The 21947-nt window shown below is 43.0% G+C and overlaps 1 protein-coding gene across 2 annotated transcripts; it reads left to right on the top strand.

The window, feature by feature from the left end:
- The first annotated feature begins 1630 nt into the window (after window positions 1-1630).
- Window positions 1631-16645, top strand: MRPL42 (mitochondrial ribosomal protein L42). Of its 2 annotated transcripts, XM_032774916.2 has the most exons (7): window positions 1631-1790; window positions 5505-5692; window positions 8371-8434; window positions 10519-10603; window positions 11870-12033; window positions 12766-12817; window positions 13786-16645. In XM_032774916.2, the coding sequence occupies exons 2-6, from the start codon at window positions 5608-5610 to the stop codon at window positions 12812-12814; spliced, it is 447 nt and encodes a 148-aa protein (XP_032630807.1). In that variant the 5' UTR covers window positions 1631-1790; window positions 5505-5607; the 3' UTR covers window positions 12815-12817; window positions 13786-16645. The 2 variants fall into 2 exon arrangements, with proteins under 2 accessions (XP_032630807.1, XP_032630808.1); XM_032774917.2 differs by lacking the exon at window positions 12766-12817 and having other exon boundaries at window positions 1636-1790.
- Window positions 16646-21947: the final 5302 nt, after the last annotated feature.

Consider the following 21947-nt stretch of genomic DNA (forward strand, 5'->3'; position numbering starts at 1 on the left):
TTTTTGTTGTTTTATCGTTGTTACTGGGACTCAAATGCCAAATCAATACTGCATCTCCACAGCAACTGAATCGCTACATGCTTCAAGCATCTGAAATGTAAATAATTCAATTTTATAAGAGAAATAAGAATGCCTTCGTTCCCCTTCCTGAGCAGTTACAACGGAACTGGATCTTGCTCCAGAAGCCACTCCAGTCTGAAAGATCCTGTACCATTACTGCAAAATAAGGTTACAAATAAATATTCTCCCCGTTCAGCAAGCTGATAGACTGAACCTCTCAACTACTATGCAATCTAATGCAGAAAGCTGCTGCCAGCCCACAAGTTTATGAAATCAGTAATAATTATCAATGAGAAAGATACCTTCAAATTATTGTGTCAATATATTTTATTGTCTAGCTATCACTAAATTATTATTACTAAATGCTTAGGAAGATAATTCCCCATGGACACGTTAATGTCATTATGCACTGTAGGAATTTTATGCTTTTACTGAAACATCTCAATTTAGCAACTTGCCTAGATGGACCACTTGTCTGACGATCTCTGTGTAAATTCCTGTTTCCATCCAATAAAGTATCTGTTAAATGCTACTCCAAATATAGGGACCATTAGGAGAGAAACAAAAGCCAGTAAACAAGAATCTAACCATGCAGCATTTAAGGAGCCAAAAATTAAACAAGCCATGGTCATTGTCTGTAAACTGCCTAGAATTAATGCTGGATATTTATCAGTGACCTATGAAGATAACCTGTGCCCAATCCTGCAATCCTTATTTCAGACACGACTCCCACTGAAGATTAATGGAAGCATTACCTGAATAAAGATGGAAGAAAACAGCCTTTGAGGTAACATTATGGAGACGACCTTGCACTTCAGCTAAAGGCCATGTGGCTGGCACTGCTGGGCCTGACACCACTAGGATTGGTGCGATGCTGGGGCCTGGCACCCCTTGCTGGTGGCAGAGGCAATGCTGGACCTGGCACTCCTGGCTAGTGACAGGCAGGGTGGGGGCTGGGCCTGGCACCCTTGGCTGGTGGCAGGAGGGAGAGAGGGGTGGGGCTGGTCCTGGCACTCCTGGCTGGTGGTAGGCAGGGGGGCTGGCATACCTAGCTTGTGGCGGGACAGAGGGGCTGGGCCTGGCACCCCTATGGCAGGGTGGGGGCTGGGCCTGGCACCCCAAGCTGATGGCATGCAAGAGGGAGGGGCAGGGCTGGGTCTGCACCCCTGTCTTGGTAGCAGGCAGGTCTGGGCCTGCCATTCTTGTCTGGTGGTGGGCAGGGTTGGACTGGGTTGGCACCTCTCATGGCACAGGAGAGGGAGGGGTGGGGCTGGGGCTGGACTTGACACTCCTTTGGCTGGCGGGTGGGGGTGCGCCTGGCACCCCTATCTGGAGGCAGGTGGGGGGACAAGGCTAGTATCCTGAGCTGGTGATGGGCAGGGCTGGACTTGGCATGGCACCCCTACTGGTGGCAGGTAAGAGGGTGGGGCTGGTTCTAGCACCCTTGGTGGGGTGGGGGGGGGAGAAGGGGACAGGGCTGGGAAGGCACCCCTCGTGCAGGAGGTTTGGACGCTCTTTACAGTGTGCCTATACACCGCAGTAGACTACATTTCCCATCATGCTTTGAGGGTGTGTCTACGTCACCGGAAATGTACATCGCTGCTTCCGGTCACGGCGAGGAAGGCAGCTGGCCGCTACATACAGACTGATTGATTAATTGAACGTCTCTCAGTTGAATCTGTAGAGGCTCGCAGAACAAGATGATGGAGCCGCTCTCCGGGCGGGGCCAGGTAATCGCTGCTGCCAACCGGCCGGGCGCGGCCTGGTTCTGGGCTCCAGCGGTGCTGTGTGACTAGTGGGCTCACGGGATGGGGGCGCCGAGGGATGGAAGGCGATGATGGGCCGTGGCGGGAGGCTGAGCCGCGCGTGAGCTGTCGAAGATGTAACGTCACAATCTGCTCCTGCAGCCAAATCGAATTGCTGTTCGGCTGTTAATAAGTCTGCGAACTGAGCATGCGCAGTAACGTCTGCCGTGTTCTCTGCCTTTATTCCCCCTTCCTGGGATTCCGGCCTGGGTCCTGCTCTTCACGGGGCTGGACGGGGGAGGCTGGCTTATATGTTAGATGCACCATTATTGTTCATGGCTTTGCAACTCTCTTGCTGATTGTGTGGTTAATACTGCATCAGAAGCATCTGCAGCCCCCCATTTGTATGCTTGTCATGGAAAACCAGTTAAAGCATTTTAATGTAAAGGAATTAACAGTGGCTTTTCCTCCCTCAAATTCCCTTATTCCCTTCCCTTACTAAGGGCTCGTATATGTGAAGACAACAGAGGTGTGAAGTTAATGCACATAAGTCACAGCTCCTTAAATCGCTGTGTGGATGCTCTTGTTCATAAATAAAGTAGCCTTAGTTTTGATGACAGGGCAACCTAGAAGATTATGGGAGTCTTTCCCCAAAACACAATATATTAATCATCTATCCTTTGATCTGTCTTGAATATTTTTAAAGGCTTTTATAGTCCCAGTGTAACTTAGTTTTGTTTTTTATTTGAAGCCTAAAGAAAAGGATGAAAGCAGTGGAGCTTAACTTTTCTGAGTGTCGCTCTTTGTAAAAAGCCTTTACAGTATTTCACAGGTATCAGTTTTGTGCTGACAAAGTTTCACTATATGGTTCAAGGTTAATTTAAGGTGACCAGGGTCCTTCTCTGCGCTATGTGGCGTTCAGGACAATGAAGGCCTGACTGTTGTGGTAGATCCTGCCATGCATTCAGAGATTGTTGGCACTCCCCTGTAGGAGCAGTGTACACACAGTGGTGGCACTCTTGTCCCATGAGAATTAACCAGTTAATCTACAGTTTGGTGCTTTAAACTGTAAAGATTCCTTTTTGATCTCAGCTTCTATCTGCTTGCTAACCACACGTGCTGTAAACCTTACCTTTATTAACTATGTGCTCCCAGGAAAATTTAACTCACAAACACAGCATTATCTTATACCCCTCTTACATTATGATGGTAATATTAATAAGTCTTAGTGCGATATGCAAGAGCACAGGCTGCAACAAAAATATCTTCATCTCACTTATTGTGATGTTATGTCTCAGCACATTTGAAAAGTGCAGAGCAGATGTCCTGATCCAGAAACATCCAGAAATGAGGTGTGGCAGTTACTAGACATGCTCTGCATTTGTTTCTGATGAAGTTGCATAGGATGTCTTTCATTACAGGCAAGCTACCTGGCAGGTCATTCCCTCTTTACACGCCTGATTGGCATAGCTATTAGGACTCGAGGAGAAATGTTTTAAATACACCTCTATGCTGATATAATGCTGTCCTTGGGAGCCAAAAAATCATAACACGTTATAGATGAAACTGCACTATATCGAACTTGCTTTGATCCGCCAGAGTGTGCAAACCCCCCCTTCCCCCCCGGAGCACTGCTTTACCGCGTTATATCCAAATTCGTGTTATATCAGGTCGCGTTATATCGGGGTAGAGGTGTATATCGGTTTGACAGCAGTGCCAGAGCCTATACATGTCTGCTGTGGGGGTGGTTTTGCTGACAACACTGATTCTGAAGTGTTCTGAAAAGGATGCTGATGTTCTTATCAAGATCTGAAGAAGCCAGGCCCATACACTGTATATTATAGAGACTGAGGACTAGCTCAGGGGTAGGCATCCTATGGCACACGTGCCAAAGGTGGCATGCCAACTGATTTTCAGTGGCATTCACACTGCCGGGGTTCTGGCCACCAGTCCGGGGAGATCTGCATTTTAATTTAATTTTAAATGAAGCTTCTTAAACTTTTTTAAAAACCTTATTTACTTTACATACAACAATAGTTTAGTTATATATTATAGACTTCTAGAAAGAGACCTTCTAAAAATGTTAAAATGTATTACTGGCATTTGAAACCTTAAATTAGAGTGAATAAATGAAGATTTGGCATACCACTTCTGAAAGGTTGCCAACCCCTGGACTAGATTCACAGAGATACTTAAAGGCCCAAGTGCAAGTTTTAGGTTCCACTGTGATTGCTAAAACTTCCAATGAACCTTGTAGGTGCTTGAACTCACTCAGTGCCTACGTTTTCAGGATAAAAGTTCCTACGGTGCCTAACTTTCTGCCTTTGAGCATGCGCAGTGCATCCTTACTCTAAGCATCCAGACGCCTATCTCCTGCCTAAGCCGCAGGGCAGTTTGGGAAGGGAAGGGAAGATAGGTATTTGTCCACATAAGTCAAGTGATTAGCCTGATCTGGTAGGTGTGCTTAGAGGCTGCTTACTAGAGTGGTCCCATTCAAAATCTGGTTGGAGGAGGTGGTGGTATCCACCTTATAACTTTTAGCACAGTGGGTAGAACACTCACCATAGGTGCCTCCTCCTGCAAAGCTTCTGCTGTTAGTGCACCAGTGCTCGCTCACTCACCCCTCCCTGGCAGCGCAGATAAGTCTCTCTCCCCGTTCTCTGCACGGAGCAGCCAGGGCTGGGTCAAATCAACCCCCAGAAATCTCCCCCAAGTGCAGGAAGCTCTACAGTAGGGGGGGGGGGAGCCTGCATGAAGAGGGGGTCAGGCTCAGTGGGGTGGGAGTTCTGGGTGGGGGGTGATGAGGCTTGGTGGGGAGGGGGTTAGGTGCAGTGGGGCCGGGCAGACGGGGGAGCAGCGCCACGTACAGTGATCCCTTCCTGGCCCCATTGCTCCTCAGCCACAGGGGGGAGGGGTCACAGTACGGGAAGCTGCTCCCCCTCTTTGCTCTCCTCCCACCTCCCTTCGTATCGAGCCTATTCTCCCCTGCACCCAGAACCCTCCCACCAAGCCACCCCCACCCCACCAAGCCTGACCCCCTGCATCGAAGCCTCTGGCACCCAGACCTCTCTGCACCCAGAACCCCCACACCCTCCTCCCCAAGCCTCACCCTCTGCATTGGGAGCCCCCTAAGCAGTTGTACCCTGATCCCCACCCCACCAAGCCCCACTCCCTCAGCACCCAGACTGCCTGCTGAGTCCCCACACCTCCTCCCCCAGCTGAGCCCTAACTACCTTCATCAGGAGTCCCCTACAGAGCCCCATTCCCCCTGCACCCAGAACCCCCCAATGAGCCCCTATGCATCCTGATCTCCCCCACACACACACACACATGGACCCCTCCACTGAGCTGCCCACACCCAGATTGTGCCACCCAGAACTAACGTACTCTTGACGGAATTCTGCACCAAAAATTAAAAATTCTGTGCACAAAAAATTTAAAATTCTGCATAATTTTATTTGTCAAAATAACAATATAATCACTGTGTTATTTTGATAAAATTATGCAGAATTTTAAATTTGTTGTGCACAGAATTCCCTTAGGAGTACTATTTAGTAAGTGGATGCTAATTCTTAACTCATTACAAATATTTCCAGCACTTGTTGAACAATATATAAGGTGCTGTGCAAGTCATATCTTTCATAGATCTGGAATCTTTTATAAATAAACTAATTGTCAACCCTTCTGTCTCCTGAACAGTGATGAAACCTGCTTCTTCAGAAGTGTGCACTGCAGTAAAAAGGATACCATTTGCGTCCAGAATATTTCTTTCTCCAGCACCAATTTTCTGTCTCCTGTGACCATGGCAATAGCATTGAGAAGAGCTGTGTGGTCCAGTACTACGTGGATGCATGTAGCAACATTCAGTAGGCAGGCCTCAATACAGAGTAAGAAATAGTGCTGCTTTATGAAAATCCTATGTTTAGAAATTTTCTGGTTTTCTTCTTTTTCTGTTTTAAAAGACTCTTGCATTGATACTTAGTTCTGAGCAAAGTTTACAGTAACACAGGCAGGGAAGTGACCTTTATATTTCACCTGGCTAAAATTTGATATTTATGGAGTTATGTGCTGTGTTACTAAGTCACGTTTTGACTTGGTTGCCCTTGAAGTTTCCAGTGTTGAACTTTAAAATAGATTAGCTCCATTAACCAAGCTTTAAAGAGCATTTTAAGATTAGGAGGAATCTGAGATTTGAAAACTTGATTTCTTAGGCTCATGTTTACCTTCTCTTGAACAAGGAGCAATAATATGCAATATTATGATTTTGCGGTATTTCAGATTGGCTTTTGGGGAGGTGTTAGTTGAAGATAGCAATATGTGGAAGAAAAAGCGCTGGGACTCTGGTGTAAGCACCACCAAGAAAATCTTACAGTATTTCCATCTTCATATAAAGTCGATGATGAGCTATGTTGCTTCTTCTAAATTGTGACCACAAAAGTTGGAAGAAAAATGTTTTGTCAGTTGTGCTGATTCTGGGTTTTCTGCTTCCCAGAACTCCTTATTGTTTCCTGTGAATGTAATTCAGAGCTTGAAGTGTGGTGTCAATAAAATCTCTCGCTACACTGAAGCTGTAAGTGTGAATGAGCACTAGGCAGTGCCAACAAAAGAAGAGTTTTGCCAGTAAAACTTTCTGTTGTAGACTAGGCCTCGCTTTAGGTTTTTGTGCCTGGTTTTGTGAAATACGTGGGAAGTAAGACACTGGTGTCGTGTCTGCCATAAGCAATGGAGTATTAATATTTAACAATATCCATACTTGTAGTAAACAGTAGAATAATGGAACATTAGAAGAACTGTATCCAGACTAGTTATTTTTATGATCACTTTCAGATATCTGGAGTTTGGAGTTTCAGAGTTTGGAGTTCATGAGCCTAATTTCTTACACAGATATGCATGTTATCCTAATAAATCCCTGAAAAATATCAGTTTAAAAAAACCCTATAAATCTCAGTTCAGATTACCACTACATGTACTTCTTCATAAAATCATCTTCAGAGTGGAGACACACTGAAATGCTAATGTTTAAAAATAACAAACCCACACAAGTGGAAGAGTACATCATAAGATAGCTATAAAATGTATGAGTTTGTTTCTGGTTCTGGCCAGTTCACAGGGTAGTAAAGAGGCATGAGCTCATGAATTACTGTTGAACTAAAACCCCAAACAGTTTTGGGGAAAAGTTAAGATGCTGCAATTCTATTAAACATGAAAGCATTTTTGGAATTGGATGTTGTCATGGTCTATGTATTCATAATTTATCTTGTTCTATACATCTATTAGCCTGGCAAAGCAAGGCTCTACATAACTTCCTGGCATTTCTATTTATCTGTATGTAATGTGATAGTTTTTGAACACTGCACCTGATCAGTGCCAACATTTCAGGGAATGTTCTAGGCACCAGTGGGCAGAATCCTATTGATTTTGGTGAAAATTGGAAAACCAGGACAGCCTGCTTTACAGGAAAATCAGACTGCCTAGTACTGCAGGCAGAGGAATCTCTGTGGTGCCCCCTGCTGCTGCGTATCAGAGGCAGTATCTTAACTTGCATGGGGAGATTGTCTGTCTGTAGCCTGGAGTATAAGAAAAGTAAGCGTTTTAGGAGTTTCGAGAGTCAGGGAGAAACAGGGACATGAAGCAGGGAGGAGTAGGGTTGGGGGAAGCAGCAGGAACTGGAGGGTAGTGGGATGGGAGGGGAGAGCAGGGACCTGGGGGCTTAGTGGCAGGGGTCTGTGAGTTGTGGTGGGGGGGAGTGGTGAGGAAGCAAGGACCAGGAATGGGGGAAGTAGATATGGAAAAATCAGGGACTAAAATCGGGTGTGTGGGGGGGGGGGGGGGCGGCAAGGCAGAGACTGTCTATAACAAACCCTAGGGTTTCAGCTCAACCTCTTCAAAAACTGCCTGGAAGGAGAAAAGCAGGCTCTGTGTTTGCGGGAACTGATTCCCAGCCAGGGCTTTGGGCAAGGGGATCAACCTCTGGGATCAGGTGAGAAGAGGATGGAGACATAGGCTGAGTAACTAGAGGGTAAAGGACAAGGCATCTCTGTGAGCAGGGGCTGGGGAACGTAACCATCACCTCCCCATAATTTTTATTTCTGCCTTCCTCATGGTTCCCTTCATCACTCCTGTACACGCACTTGAAGCAGGCAGCCCCATATTAAGCTGCTTTCTCTGACTGCAAAGCTTGGCCTACAGCAGCAACAAAGTAATGCAACCCTCTAGCATAGCAGTGTTCTTATTTCATTGTGTAAGAAAACTATTACTTTAGGAGTAGTGTGCTTGGCCAGTTCGGTATGGTATGGGTATTTTGCAACTTCTTGGAGTACTACAAGGATAACACTGGGATAACACCCACGTACTGGGCCAGTTGCAGTTTTAGAAATATGTATTATAACAGGATTGAAATACTGGCGTGATGTTCCAGACACTTTCTAAATGGATTGGTTAAAATTAAACTAAATGTGCATTTCTGGTTGACCTCGCTCATGTTTGAGATAACAGAATGTGGGTATAAAGTTAATTCAGCTGCAGTTTCATTTGTTCTCATTGGTGTTTTTTCTCATCTTTACAGATGGAGCAGTGCATTGTGCTCGCCTTAAATCTACATATTCAGTCCTTCCAGAAGACTATAACTGGTACACAATCAAATCTGTTTTGACCCACTGTGGACGTCATTTGACCCATAGCTTCAGGGAGTAATTGCCCTACATGCTGTTAGTCTTGTTTTGACCCACTGTGGACGTCATTTGACCCATAGCTTCAGGGAGTAATTGCCCTACATGCTGTTAGTCTTGCTGATTTCCTTATGCCAATTATTCCTCCTGCAAGTTTTGGATTGATCTAGCCATTTTCTGAAGAGCCTTATTTCTAGACATAAGGCTTGTGAAATTAACGTTCCAAATGTGAATCATGTGAAAAATTGATGCAGTGTTGTCTTCCTGAATCTATAGACCCGGGGTCGGCAACCTACAGCACACGTGCCAAAGGTGGCATGCGAGCCAATTTTTGATGGCACGCGGGGCAGGCTGGGGTTCCTGCTGCTGGCCCCTTGCCAGACAGGGTCCCACTCAGCACCCCCTGCTGGCCTGGAGGTAGGAACTGCAGGCTGAGACCCCAGCTGGCAGGAGCCGGTGGTGGAAACCCCAGAGCGGCAGCAGGCTGAGCTGCTTAGCCTGCCGCTGCTCTGGGGTTCCTGCTGCTGGCCTCTTGCCAGCCAGGATCCCGCCGCCAGTCCCACTCAGTGCCTGCTGCTGTCCTGGGTGAAGGAACCCCAGGCTGGCAGTGGGCTAAGACCCCAGCTGGCAGGAGCCGGTGGCTGAAACCCCAGAGCTGGGCGGCCTGACCCATTCAGCCCACTGCCGCTCTGGGGTTCCGGCTGCTGGCCCCTTACCAGCCGGGGTCCCTGCTGCAGCCCCACTCACCTTGCTTCCAGCGCAGGCCCCCTGCCAGACAGGGTCCAGGTTTCCAGCCCTGCTCAGCCCTACAAGCTGCCAGCTCCACTCACCTCAGCTGCCGATCTGGGGTTCCAGCCGCTGACTTCCTGCCAGCCGGTTATCAGGTTATAACTCAGAAGCCTGTATGCAGCTTAAAGTATCTAAATACGTGCCACCAGACACTGGAAAACTCAGCAAGGGCAAGGATCACACTAAACTAATAAGATCTGCATTTTAATTTAAGTAAAGCATCTGAAATGTTTTGAAAACCTTGTTTACTCTACATATAACTGTAGTTTGGTTATATATTATAGACTTGTAGAGAGACCTTCTAAAAAACGTTAAAATGTATTACTGGCATGTGAAGCCTTAAATTAGTGTGTATATATGAAGACTCGGCACACCACTGCTGAAAGGTTGCCCATCCCTGGTATAGACAAAGGGCTGTAGTGCCTCTCCTGATATTCATAGGTTTGTTAAGAGGCCTAGTGAAAATTAAAGAGCATGGCTGCTTTTTGGTACTTAGACAGAAGTCATGGTACTTTCATGCAGCTGCTTGGAAAAATTGAGTAGCAACATAATCAGTTACTGGAGTTCTTTACTGGATAGAAATCTAAAAAAGTGGAGAAGGGAGCGTAGAATAGTGTAGATCCTCTCACCTCATAGACGCTAACAGGCTCTCCAGGGAAGATGAGACAAGCCTCATCTCTTCCGGCAGAATGAGTTTGGCAGAGCTTCACATTTATCATGCTTAGTAGCTAGAAGCTGACTGGTAGAGCCTAGCACTTCGTAGAAATCCCAGCTCCCTTTCCTGCCTAGTGGACTAGAGGTGCTGGACTCTTCTGTAGGGCATTGGCCCTGAAATTTATTGAGAGGGGCTTGTTGCCATTGTCTTTTGTGCTTTAGTTCTGGCTTCTAGGTATCTTCTAGACATTTTAAGCCTAGTTTCCAAATATTAAAAAAAATACAAAATACTATGAGGAAACTATCTGGAAATCTTATGCATTTAACCCTGGTGCTGGATACAATTTTCAAAGATGTCTAAGTGACTCGGAAGTCTAAGTCCCATTGAAAATCAGTGGTTCTTAGTCTGCTAAATCACTCAGTAAAATTTTCAAGATTGCTTTCCAAAGTTCAAAAGACAACTTGTGAACGTAATACCCTAGACTTTCCGCTGGTTTCTTGGTCAGCCAGTCTGACTCATGTCTCTTTCAGAGTGCTCTCACCTGAGCAAGAGGGTGAATAAAGAGATACACTGATCTATATAATGCTTTCATCTTTTATAGTAAAGTGGAACTTGCCTTGACATCGGATGGAAGGACAATTGTCTGCTACCATCCTTCAGTTGAAATTCCGTATGAGCACACACAGGTATATACAGATTTGCACAACTGTTTCCTGTTTGCTTGAAAGCACAGACAATCTTTAATTTGGCCAACAATGTTCTTTTGGGCTATCCCTTTTTTAGCTCTTATGAAGTGTCTCAGTACACTGGATAACATGGCTAGAGTATTGTGATATACATTTATAATGAATTTGGCTACTATCTAGAGCAGGGGCGGGCAAACTTTTTAGCCTGAAGGCCACATTAGGTTTCCAAAATTGTATGGCGGGCTGGTTAGCAGAGGCAGTGTCTCCCGAAACAGCCAGGCGTTGGCCACCCCCGCCCCTATCCAACCCCCCCTGTTTCTCGCCCCCGAGACTCCTGCTCCGTCCAACCCCCCCGTTCCCTGTCCCCTTACCACACTGGCTGGAGCACTGGTGGCTGACGGCGCTACAGCCGCACTGCCCAGAGCACCAGGACAGGCAGTTGCGCCACCCGGCTGGAGCCAGCCATGCCACTGCGCAGCACAGAGCACTGGGTCAGGTCCTGACTTGGCAGCTGTGCTGCCCCAGGAGCTCGCAGCCCTGCTGCCCAAAGCATTGCACCGGCGGCTGAGTGAGCTAAGGCTGCGGGGGAAGAGAAACAGTGGGGGGGCGGGGGCTAGCCTCCCGGGGCAGGAGCTCGGGGCCGGGCAGGAGGGTCCCACAGGCCGTAGTTTGTCCACCTCTGATCTAGTGGTAATTCAAACTGTTGTTGGGAGCAGGGAAAAATATACTATTGAGAGGGGTGCAGTATATGAACCTGAATTGAACAAATCTGGGTTTTCCTCCTGACTGCCACTCACTCCTGTGTGGTCTTGAACCAATCACTTTATCTCTCTGTGCTATAGCTTCCACAGGAGAGATTCACCTGCAGGGGATGCAGACAGATCCTCCTGTAGGCATGGGGGATACAATTCTGGGAAAGAGATTTACAACCAGAGTAGGACAGGCACAAAGTAGACTGATTAAAATCAAAGTGAATCTGGCTTTCTGTAGGAGCCTAACCTGCCTCTAAAACCTTAGATTTTGATAAATGAATTTTCTTTCTATCATTTGCGTCCTTTGTATTCCTTGCACTTATTCAGCTTGGATAAGATAGACTAAATAGACATTTTCTTTTGAGACCGTTTTACTTTCTGATTCTTATGCACTAGTAAAATACTGCAGTGATGGATTGTGAACAGTTCAGGGGAGTGGTTAAATGTTTTAGTTAGAGTTAAAAAATACTAAGAGCGTACTAAAGTAATGTGCTCATTACTGATGATTTTGTAGCCCATACCTCGACCAGATCCAGTGGATAACAAAGAAGAAACACATGATCAAGTGCTGAAATCTAGATTGGAAGTGAAGGAGCTAAAGAATAGCAAAGGTCCTACATTTGAGGAGCTCAGCAAAATGTTTTATACAACAAAACATCGCTGGTACCCTGTGGGACAGTAAGTGTGTTTTCTGAAGTATTTGTCCTTTGGGGGTCGAAGGGTAAGAGGAATAAATAACATGGGCTAAAATCACTCCTACAGTAACTCATTAGGTATGACATAGTAATATTTAGCATCAGACTATTAAGTATTTTACATAACGCTTAATTTTACATAGGGATAAATTCCTTAAGTAATTTTCACTGGAGAATACTGTCTTAGAATCTTACTAAAAAGAATATTGTACAGTAATGTCAAGGGGTTTTTTTTTCTTCATCTGATTAGATGATAATTATTGCATTCTTCATTGGTTTCACAGTGAGACATTAATCTATTATGTAAAGTACCTTTGACCAAGAACATTAGTTTCTGCCTAATATCTCTGTTGTTGATTAAACCTGCTCTGAGCAGCATTAGATGACATGGTGCTTATCAGTGGCAGTCTACACTAGGGCTTCCAACATTCCAAACAACAGTGGAGCTACACTAATATCAGCAATGCTGATAAACTTGGTAATATGTCCGTAGTATAGACAAGACCTTAGTTACTGACCTCAGTTCTCCCACTTTGGTCAAATTATTTTCTCTTCAGAGACTTATAGCCTTTAGGAAATAAAATTCTCAGCATTGTCCACCCCTTTTGAATACGTACATTCTCCAGTGGTAACTTTCTAGAATCCTTCCTAGTAGTAGTTGCTTTTAGAGCCTTACATTACTGTGAAAACCCGTGGATGCGCCTTTGTCTCAAAGGGCCTGTGATAGGGAAGCATTGTCAGCTCTTATATTTGCAGTCTCTTAAAAGGTAAGATTTGTGAGGAGAAAGCACTCCTGATCAAGTTACTTTTACTTTAAGCACTATCTGTGTTCAGCTCTGCCAGTGGAAACAAAGCCTGTTTTAGCCTCTGTTATGAGTCCTTTCTAAAGTGGCTTCATAACACTTTAGGTTGGCTGAAATTAACAGAGAACTGAAGAGCTGGTCCAAATTAGTCCCTGAATGACTGCAGTTATATGAGAGAGAGCATATGGGACTAGATGAGGAAGAATTGATTGTAGAAATGTGTAAAAACTCTGCTCTTTCGCAATAAACAACAACATTTCATTTTCTTGTATATGAAATCAAGAATATCTTCTGATTTAGTGTGGTGCTAGCTTTAGTGGAAAGGACACTGTCCACTTGAATTTTTAGTGAAACTGACTATTTAAAAAATGATACCAGTTAGGCCATACTTTTTTTTTTTTTTTTAAAGGATGTTCAGAATTTTTTAAATGCTTTTAGAAAGTGGGAGGGAGTCATTGATGGAGTCATATGAGCAGATCCTGATGAAGGATCAGGTCATTTTTTTATTTTCTTGACTTTTAAGGACCCTTTTCAGGAAGGGAGAAGCTATCTGACTATCTAGTGAAACGAATTTTATCCAAAGTGCTATCAAGTGCATAGCATAAATAACTTGGGAAAACTGAAGTTTTATTTGCCAATTGTTTTTAATAATCTTGGTCGTGGTGGCTGTAAATAAAGTAGGTACAAAATTCAGATGTGAATTTTCAAGTTGGTTGTATTGTGTACTTGTTCATGCAGCAGTAGAAGGGGCAGTGTTATTTATGTAGGTAACACCTTGTGAACAGGAGACAAATGTGTTGAGCAGCTCTTGTGTATCTTTTTATAGCTCTACTAATATGTAGGCTGTAGACTACTGGTTACAAACAAATCTTGTCAGGAAAATCCAAGATGATGTACCAAATTGTTATCACTGCAATTCTTTTTTCTTCCAGGTATCACAGAAGACGCAAGAAACTCAATACTCCTAAAGACAGATGATTACAATAATTTGTCTCTCTGCTCTGTGTCATTATCCATACTGGAAGTAAACCACAAAAACAGGAGTTTTGCTGATCAATTCTGTATTAGTGTTCTATCATTAGTCTTTTTTCCATAAATAAAACTTGATTCTGAAATTCTTGTATGCGTAGGAACAGATGATCAGGATGGAAAGTCCCAGCAATAGAGTTTATTGCCTCAGGCTTCCTAGAAGACTGAAATTAAATAAGTGAAACACAGATGACCTTTAAGATTGAGATGAAATAATATTAGGCTCCTGCAGCTGTTGATGGTTGCAAGTAATGTAATTGCCTCCAGGTACCACCTTACAAGTGTCTAAAATTATCATCTCTTACAGAAACTAGCTAGCTCTAGTTACAGCTTAGTTTCAAGGTATAATTCACTCATATTTTTACAGACTGCCTGGAGCTCCCAAATGTAGCTATTTATAAAGCTAACATTCAATAAGGTTATGTCAGATGCACACGACTGTATGGTTGTAGCTGTGTGGAGGAAGGGACGTCTGCCATGGCAGGGTAGTCACTGAAGATACCAGGGCCTTTCCAACCTGTCATGGGAAGGCTTGGCCCTTAAGAAATACTTTTTCTAAAGTCTCTCTCAAGTTCAGAAGATTGATGTTTATATCCTCCATGTTCTAGCTGAAGTTTGCCTCGTGGGTGAAATTTGTGGGGAGTCAGGACAGTGGAAGATAGGGTTTGACTACAGGCTAATTGTTAGCATTAATCTATGACCAGCTCAGCTGCCTTTTGGACCCTGGAAGGCCAAAAGCTTGGCAAATACTCCATTTTATGGGAAGGGACAGAGGACTGAAACAAGTTCCATTGAATCTGTTTAATGAAAGAAGTGACTCCTGCCGTATGGCACTAAGTATAAATACATATAAATATTTGTTAGCTGTATTTGACATTACTTCCGAACACTTCAGTGTAACTGAAGCTCAGTTCCAGGCCAGCATCTAAAATCTCTGTATAGTGCCTAGCAAAATGGGGCTGGGGCATTTGGGGTAGCTTGCCTTTTTTGTTTTTCCATGGCAGCCTCCAGCAACCATTACATAGATACTATTCCTGCATCTCTTTGCCCTCTGGGGGGAAAAAAAGGCATGGTTGCTGGATGTTAGATGGGTGCAATTCTGAGAGGAAATAACTCCTCTGAAACAGCAGAGCACACCACCATCTGCTCAACTATTTTTATATTAAAATGCCCTATAAAAGCAGCGACCTCTCAATAATGAGGAGATTTTTTACATCTCTTATGCCTACTACTGTTTTAGGCTCCAGTCCTTTATTAGGCAGTGCTAGCGTGGATCCTTGTGTGTCTGGAGAGATCCGAATGACTTTGGTGGAGTCATGTTTGTGCAGGATCAGGTCATCATTTTTTCTAGAGTGGCACCTAGATGCCCCAAACTAGATCATGCCAGGTTGTGTCAGGTGCTGTATAGTCAGTCACAGCGTTGAAGAGCTAACAGCCAAAATAGAAAGAGGGTTGGAACAAAAGCAGGCACAAAATGACCGAGGTTACACAACAGGTTAATGGTAGAGCCAGGAACAGAACTGTGGTCTGTTGAATCTGTCCATTGTCCTACCCACACAATTGCATTGCCTCTGTCATCCGCCAAATCAGATTCCAAGGCCAAAAGCAATCATGATCATCTAGTCTCACCTCTAGTGTGTTACCTGTTAATTTCCATAGACAGTTGAGTACCAATTCATTTTGATCACTGTTTTTGCAAACAAGTTTGTTTTTTTTAGTAATAATTACAAAGCATTTTATTTCCATGGGGGAGGGGAAAAATTGGTCAGTCTGCTGTAAGGTTAACATTCTCTAAGGAGCTATGTACACTAAAGAGGTTGCTGTAAATAGTAATTAATGGAATAATGAAGGTATTATTACCAAAAGAAATAGAGCACAAGTGATGTGTGAAGTTGAAAGTTCCGGTACATGAAAATTGGTAGCAAATAACTCAATATTATTTAAGCACATGACAGTGAATAATGACTTTTGTGCAAGACATTATATACTCCTGGAAAAACTATACATAAGGTAATTCAATGTATTTAGAAGATAAACAGTTTAATCTGTAAAATTCAAAATTTTAAAAAAGCATTAGCCAAATCTAAATGCAAGTTGGTTTGTTGACCAACCCCCCACCCCAAAACAAACATTCTTGCTAGCAGAGTATGAAGTGGCCACACTCCATCCTGCTGCTGTGCAGTCAAGATAGCTGGTTTAAAATTAATTCTGAAATTGGCTGGTGACTTTTGGCAGCATATTATACAATGTCTTTGACATGCTGAATAATAATAATAAAAAAAAGTCTACCATGAAAGAGGATTTGGCCTGTGTAAAGGCATATGTTTTATGTTGTCTGTTCCAGACATTAAATAACAATCACAAATTGAATGAGAAAGGAAGATTTTTTTCCCCTCAACTGCAAAATGTTATTTCCTATGAAATACGAGTTAGAAACGCATAATATGTCTGTGTTCATAGCAGTCTATATTGTATAGGGATATTGGTAGTGTGTTTCGAGCTGCAACTTTGATCTTATGTCTAAACTATTGGGTGTATTGTCTTGCACACGGATTATGCCCCCAGATAAAGAGTGTAAAGGAGGCATTGTTAAAGTAGGCCTGACATAGTAGGGGAGATTAGATGCCATTAACATGGTAATACTGTGCACTTAACTTTCCTTCTGAATATATTGCCCCTACCTTTTCATGCTGTCTCTTACAAAGAAATTAATGCCTTGTCAAGTTTTCCCAAGAGGAGTAAGTAAATAAGACTTGATCTTAACCTGTTCCTGTTTGGTTTTTTCCTTCAAATACTCAGTGATAGTGTGATGCTGTCCTGCAAAATCCCCTAATGAAAACTGCCTTGCTATGTTTGGAATTGCCAGTCACCCTTCCAGTTGGCATTATTTCCTTCAGTGGTTTTCCCCAAACCTATTAAGTATGCACAGTGTCCTGAGCATTAGGTACAACAATGATACGCCATAGAAAGCCCTAACAGAGAGATGGATTGTTTAAAACTTCCAGTAATCAATCACCGAGCCTAAATCTACCCCTCCTTGGCTTAATCCCAAATTTAAAAATCACTAGATTCTCTGATCAAATTGCCTTCTTTAGACTTTCCATTCCCCCTGCCCTCATCCAAAACTTTTATGCTGCTCAATGTCTTTCTCCATTATAACAGTTTGCTTTACAGAAATCTCATGTTAGAATATCATTATGTGCTGCTCTTCCCCTTCTTTGCATCTTAAATTCAGTTGGTTCGTGGTCAGATCTCTTCAGCTAGAGTTAAAAATGTCTGAGATGTCTTGGGGGGTATGTCTACACTGCAGCTGGAAGCATCCTCTCAGGCCACATGTACAGACATGCTGGCAAGGCTTGAGCTCGTGCAATTACAATAGTGGGCTTGAGAGCCCACACTCTAGCCTAAACTGCAATGTCCACAGGTTTAAGGCCGCTACCTCGAGCCTGCTAGTGGAAGTCTGTCTACCCAGCCTGGGTGGCTCAGTCCCAGCTGCAGTGTAGACATATCCTTGGTGGCTAAAAATCTTCAAGATTTAAAATATTGCTATTAACAGTATTTCCTCTTCTCTCCAATTCTGTGATATTTGGAGTCTAAAACACACCCTTTACTATAAAGTCCCCTCTGCTTTCTTGTTTTCCTTGTATTAACCCATAGTCTTTGGTGGTATATGTAGTGTCAAAAGTATCCATTCTGCCCTTTCCCATCTCCTGATTTTTTTTTTTCCAGGTTTTCATCCTATACCAACATTCCAGTTCGATGCTCTAAAACAAAAAGTCAGTCAGTCAATGGTAGATTTCTTTGATTCTCTTCCATGCTTTAGACAGCTGTGTAGAGGCTAGGAAGAGAGCTTTCTGGACTATTGTTTCAGTTCACTTGGACTTACAGTTTTGAGCTTAACCATATTTTTGTTTAATTCTAGTGTCTAGGAGCCCTAGTCCTGAAGCAGGACTCCACTGTGCTAGGCACTGTACAAACATAGAACAAAAGACAATCCCTGCCCCAAAGAGCTTACAGTCTAAATACAGGACAAGAGATGACAGATGGGGACAAACCCAACCGAATGGGGAGTACAACTGAGTTTGAATGGTTCAGGATTCACTTGAAACTAGTCAACCAAGGTCCATTTGAAGTCAGACCAGAATTACCAAAAATCTCTTACAAATTTGGCCCTAAGGTTATGTTTGTAATAAAACCTGAAAGCAGGCAAATTTCTGAGTTAAGAATTTTGTACAGCTCTATTAGACACTTTCTTGTGTTTTGCATACACACATACCTGATGGGTTTTTTTCTTAATGCTGCCTTTCAAACCCTGTCCCTACCTGTGGTCACAGAGAGTTTGGTATACTACATCCTTCTAGCTTACTGGGCTCTTCATTTTTTTCTGATTTTAAAGCCTTCTATGTTTGCTACCCCATGACTGGGAAAGTTTGATTTCAGTCTTTATACCAAAGAAAACTTGTTCCTAGATTCATATATAATTTAAGTGGATTGAGTTTTGTCTCCAAGTGCATGGAAGATTGTTTCATCTTAATAAACTGTCCAAACCTTAACAAAACACACCTGAGACATCACAGCAATGCATGAGAGGAGGTTTTCATTGGTCAACAGGCCTTCCCTTTCCCAGGTACGAATGATGTGATTCTGTAGATTCCCAATAAAACCAGCAGAGGGCAGTCTTGTACAAGAGTTCATTTAGACCTGTCTCAAATTAGAGCTATAATTTAGAGTTGTATACTTGAACATTGTGAAAGGAGGGATGGTGGAAGTGTGCATGATTTTTTTTTTTAAATGGCTTTTTCTGAAGTAGACTCATGGCTTTGACATACTTGAGAGACGAGGACTAACCCATCCATATGTCTGCAGCAAGACCGGTATACCTTGCATGTTGAGGACAGAGGAGTATAAAGGGCGCTGTGGTTTGAATGGGAGTGTGGGTTCTTCGGGTGTGGGCTGAGTGGTGCTAATGGCTGTTGCTAGGGTTGTTTGCTAGTTTTAGCTGATTTGTTTTTTGTAATTTATCCCAAAAGGTACTGGAGAGCCTTTTTATACTTTTTAAAATGAAGAGTAATCTTAATAATCAACACTGTTACTTTGAAAAATGCACTAGGGTAGGCAGTGGGGAGGAATCAGAAAGAAGGAGGTGCTCTCATTCCCTGCACCAGAGAAAAGAGGATACTCACTTGATTTCTTTGCTGCCAGGAGTGGATCTGTGGCAAGCAAGTAGCTTGAAGTGTATAGGGACACGCATGCACAAAGAGGCTTTGAGATGAGTAACACTCCAATGCTGTTTGTAAGTCAGTGACCCAGCCTTGGGAATGGCTTTTTTTCTCCCAGCATGTAGTGAGTTCAGATAAATGTATTAAATATACATTACAATAAAAAGCAAAGCAGACCTATTGTTGGTCATTACTGTAAAAGACTCCCCCAACTACAAAGACATAAACCCTCCAATTCAGCTCTCCTCCTCCTCTGGAAAGAATGAATTAAAGAGGTTCTGGAGGATGTTTTAAGATGAACACATCTGGGCTTTGTTGCACCAAAGAGTTTTCATACAGGTTAAGGCCAGAAGGGCCCATTACATCTAGTCTGAGCTCCTGTATGTCACAGGCCATTGTGTCATCCAATTATCCTTGCATTGAGCCAATTAGCAGGGTGAAAGTAAGGTGGTACAGGCTGGTACGCCATACCGGTAAAAAGTAGCTGCCAGGACCAGCCTGTACCTCTGATTTTAAAGCGCTGCCATGGCAGCGGTTTAAGGACCCTGCTTAAAGTGCTGCCGCAGCAGCACTTTAATGTCACTGCCACTTTTGCGCCAGCACATCAGTGGCCCTGCCGGGTCCGTCCCAGGAGAGCCGCCGAAGGGGGAGCGCAAAAAGGGCAGTGACAACCTGGCAGGGCCGCCGATGGGGGGGTGCAAAAGGGACAGAGATGTTAAAGTGCTGCCACAGCAAAGGACCCTGCTTAAAGTGCAGATGGGCTGGCTGGGAAATGCTGACCCTCAGCCCCACCCCTTCTGCCCAAGGCCCTGCCCTGTACATGGGGGCCCAGATCTGGCCCCATACTTGTAAGAGCTCTATTTTACTTTCACCCCTGCCAATAAGAGGAGTAAAGCTCCTCCTATATGCCTACTTCTGCTTTCCCATCTGTTGCCTCCTGAGTCCCTTCCCACTCCACCTGTTGTGGCCTCCTGTTTCCTTCTCCTATGAGCTACTAGAAAGGAAGGATGACCATTAGGGAAAGGCATGGAGACATGGATGGAGAAGATCTAGGCTCAGTTCTTGGATTGCCATAGACTCCCGAGGAGACATTGGACAAGAAATTTAATCTTTAAAAGGGAGATAGTAATATTTCCTTCCTCATATTTTGCCTGTCTTGTTTACATCGGTTGTAAATGCTTTGGCACAGAAATGGTCTCGTATGTTATTTTCAGTGCCCAGTATAATAAGGCCTTGATTTCAATTGTGAACACTAGTTCTACTATACTACTCTTCTACCACCACATCTAAATGGCAAGATTAGAGCGGGACAGAACCTTTTGGGTAAATGGTTTTTGTTGGGAAAAGCCTTTTATCTAAACTGAAAATTTTAACAGAAATTCTATCAATTTGGATAGTTTCCTGTTAAAGAAAATTTGAAATTTTGGAAACTCTTTGGAGTTTCAAAAAATTGATATTTTATTTTATGGTTTTATTTTTGTATTTTATAGAATTTATCAAACAGAAAAATTTCAAACTTCTGAAACATTTCCCCCCCTGATGAAAAATTTTGGAATTTTAATTTTGCAGGAAATTTCAAAAAGCTACTTTAGTTCTTATTCAGAACTAAACATATTTCCAACCAACCAAACTTCAAGTTTTGACAATTCTAGTCAGGATTTTTACTATCCCAAAATAACTCATTTACAGTTAATTTAAAATAAGTCCCAATTGCTTTTGAATTTTTAAGGGACCTGCTATACTAGAGTTTTCAAATATTTTCATGCCCTTCTTAAAATTAGTATAAGATTGCATGAGAACAAGAAGAAAGGGATCATTCTTCATCTTTCCATTGGCATTAATAGGCTTTAGATAAAGTCCTATCTCTATATAGAATTTAGGTATCTTTTGCTGGTAGGTGAGTTAGCGGCCATATTTTCTACACAGAAAAGTCATTCTATTCTGAACTTAATTTATTGTCCTTTCCATTTATCAAATGGGGTGTGCTGGTATGCATGCAGGCGAGGCAAATGAGTACATTGGAAAAAGGCTATATACGGCAAATAAAAACAGACATATGCTGTTCTTTAATAGGTATTCTCTTCCACTTCTGTGTCTAAACCAGAACTGATTAGCTGGTTCTGATTTTTAGCATTATTGTCATGCAATAGTAGTTATTTGTACATCAGTCTTAAAACACTTTAATATCTAGCAGAAAATAAGAGTGGACCTGAATAGGCTTTGCCTATATTATATGAATGGTATTTCTGTACATTTTGCAGGTTTCTATGTCTTAAAATCATGGAAAAAGAACAGCTACAAGAAACCATTCCTGCTGTTTTTCTTGGTACTTACAGTAGTGTGTATATAAGAGAAAAATGACTTTCTATTTAGAACTGTGATAAGACAATCCTTCCCACTGCTGAATCTCATTAGCACATCATTCAGATAAAGAATCAACAAATATAGATGTGGCTGAGTCAGTGAAGTGTGTTTAGTTTCTTCACACACATCTTAAAAGGATATTTAGAACTTTTTGGCTAAAGAATGTTGTACAAGATGGCTTGTTCTTCAAAGTTACTGATGTTTACCAATAGTTTGTTTTGTTAAGTTTCCCCTGCTTACTCCTAACCTTTGATCAACCCCTTAAGTCTCAAAGACAGACTACAAATAATTGAAGTCATGTTTAGTTTCCTTACATTTGTTCACCTGTCTCTCTCATAATATGGACATTAGTTTTCCATGACTCTCAAGTACCTGACATAATGGAGCTCTGATACTGATTGCAGCCTCCAGGCACTTCTGAAATACACCTGTACCCCGTTATAATGCCACCCGATATATCTGAATTCAGATATAACGTGATA

This window comes from Chelonoidis abingdonii, chromosome 1 (assembly GCF_003597395.2).
Source record: "Chelonoidis abingdonii isolate Lonesome George chromosome 1, CheloAbing_2.0, whole genome shotgun sequence".
Classification (NCBI taxonomy): Eukaryota; Metazoa; Chordata; order Testudines; family Testudinidae; genus Chelonoidis; species Chelonoidis abingdonii.

What these genes read in the sequence shown, in the direction of transcription:
- MRPL42 (XM_032774916.2), top strand. Translation starts at nt 5,608, where the DNA reads ATGGCAATAGCATTGAGAAGAGCTGTGTGGTCCAGTACTACGTGGATG. An exon ending in TTCCGTATGAGCACACACAG is followed by an intron (nt 10,604 to 11,869) that starts GTATATACAGAT and finishes ATGATTTTGTAG; the next exon opens with CCCATACCTCGACCAGATCC. An exon ending in CGCTGGTACCCTGTGGGACA is followed by an intron (nt 12,034 to 12,765) that starts GTAAGTGTGTTT and finishes TTTGTCTCAAAG; the next exon opens with GGCCTGTGATAGGGAAGCAT.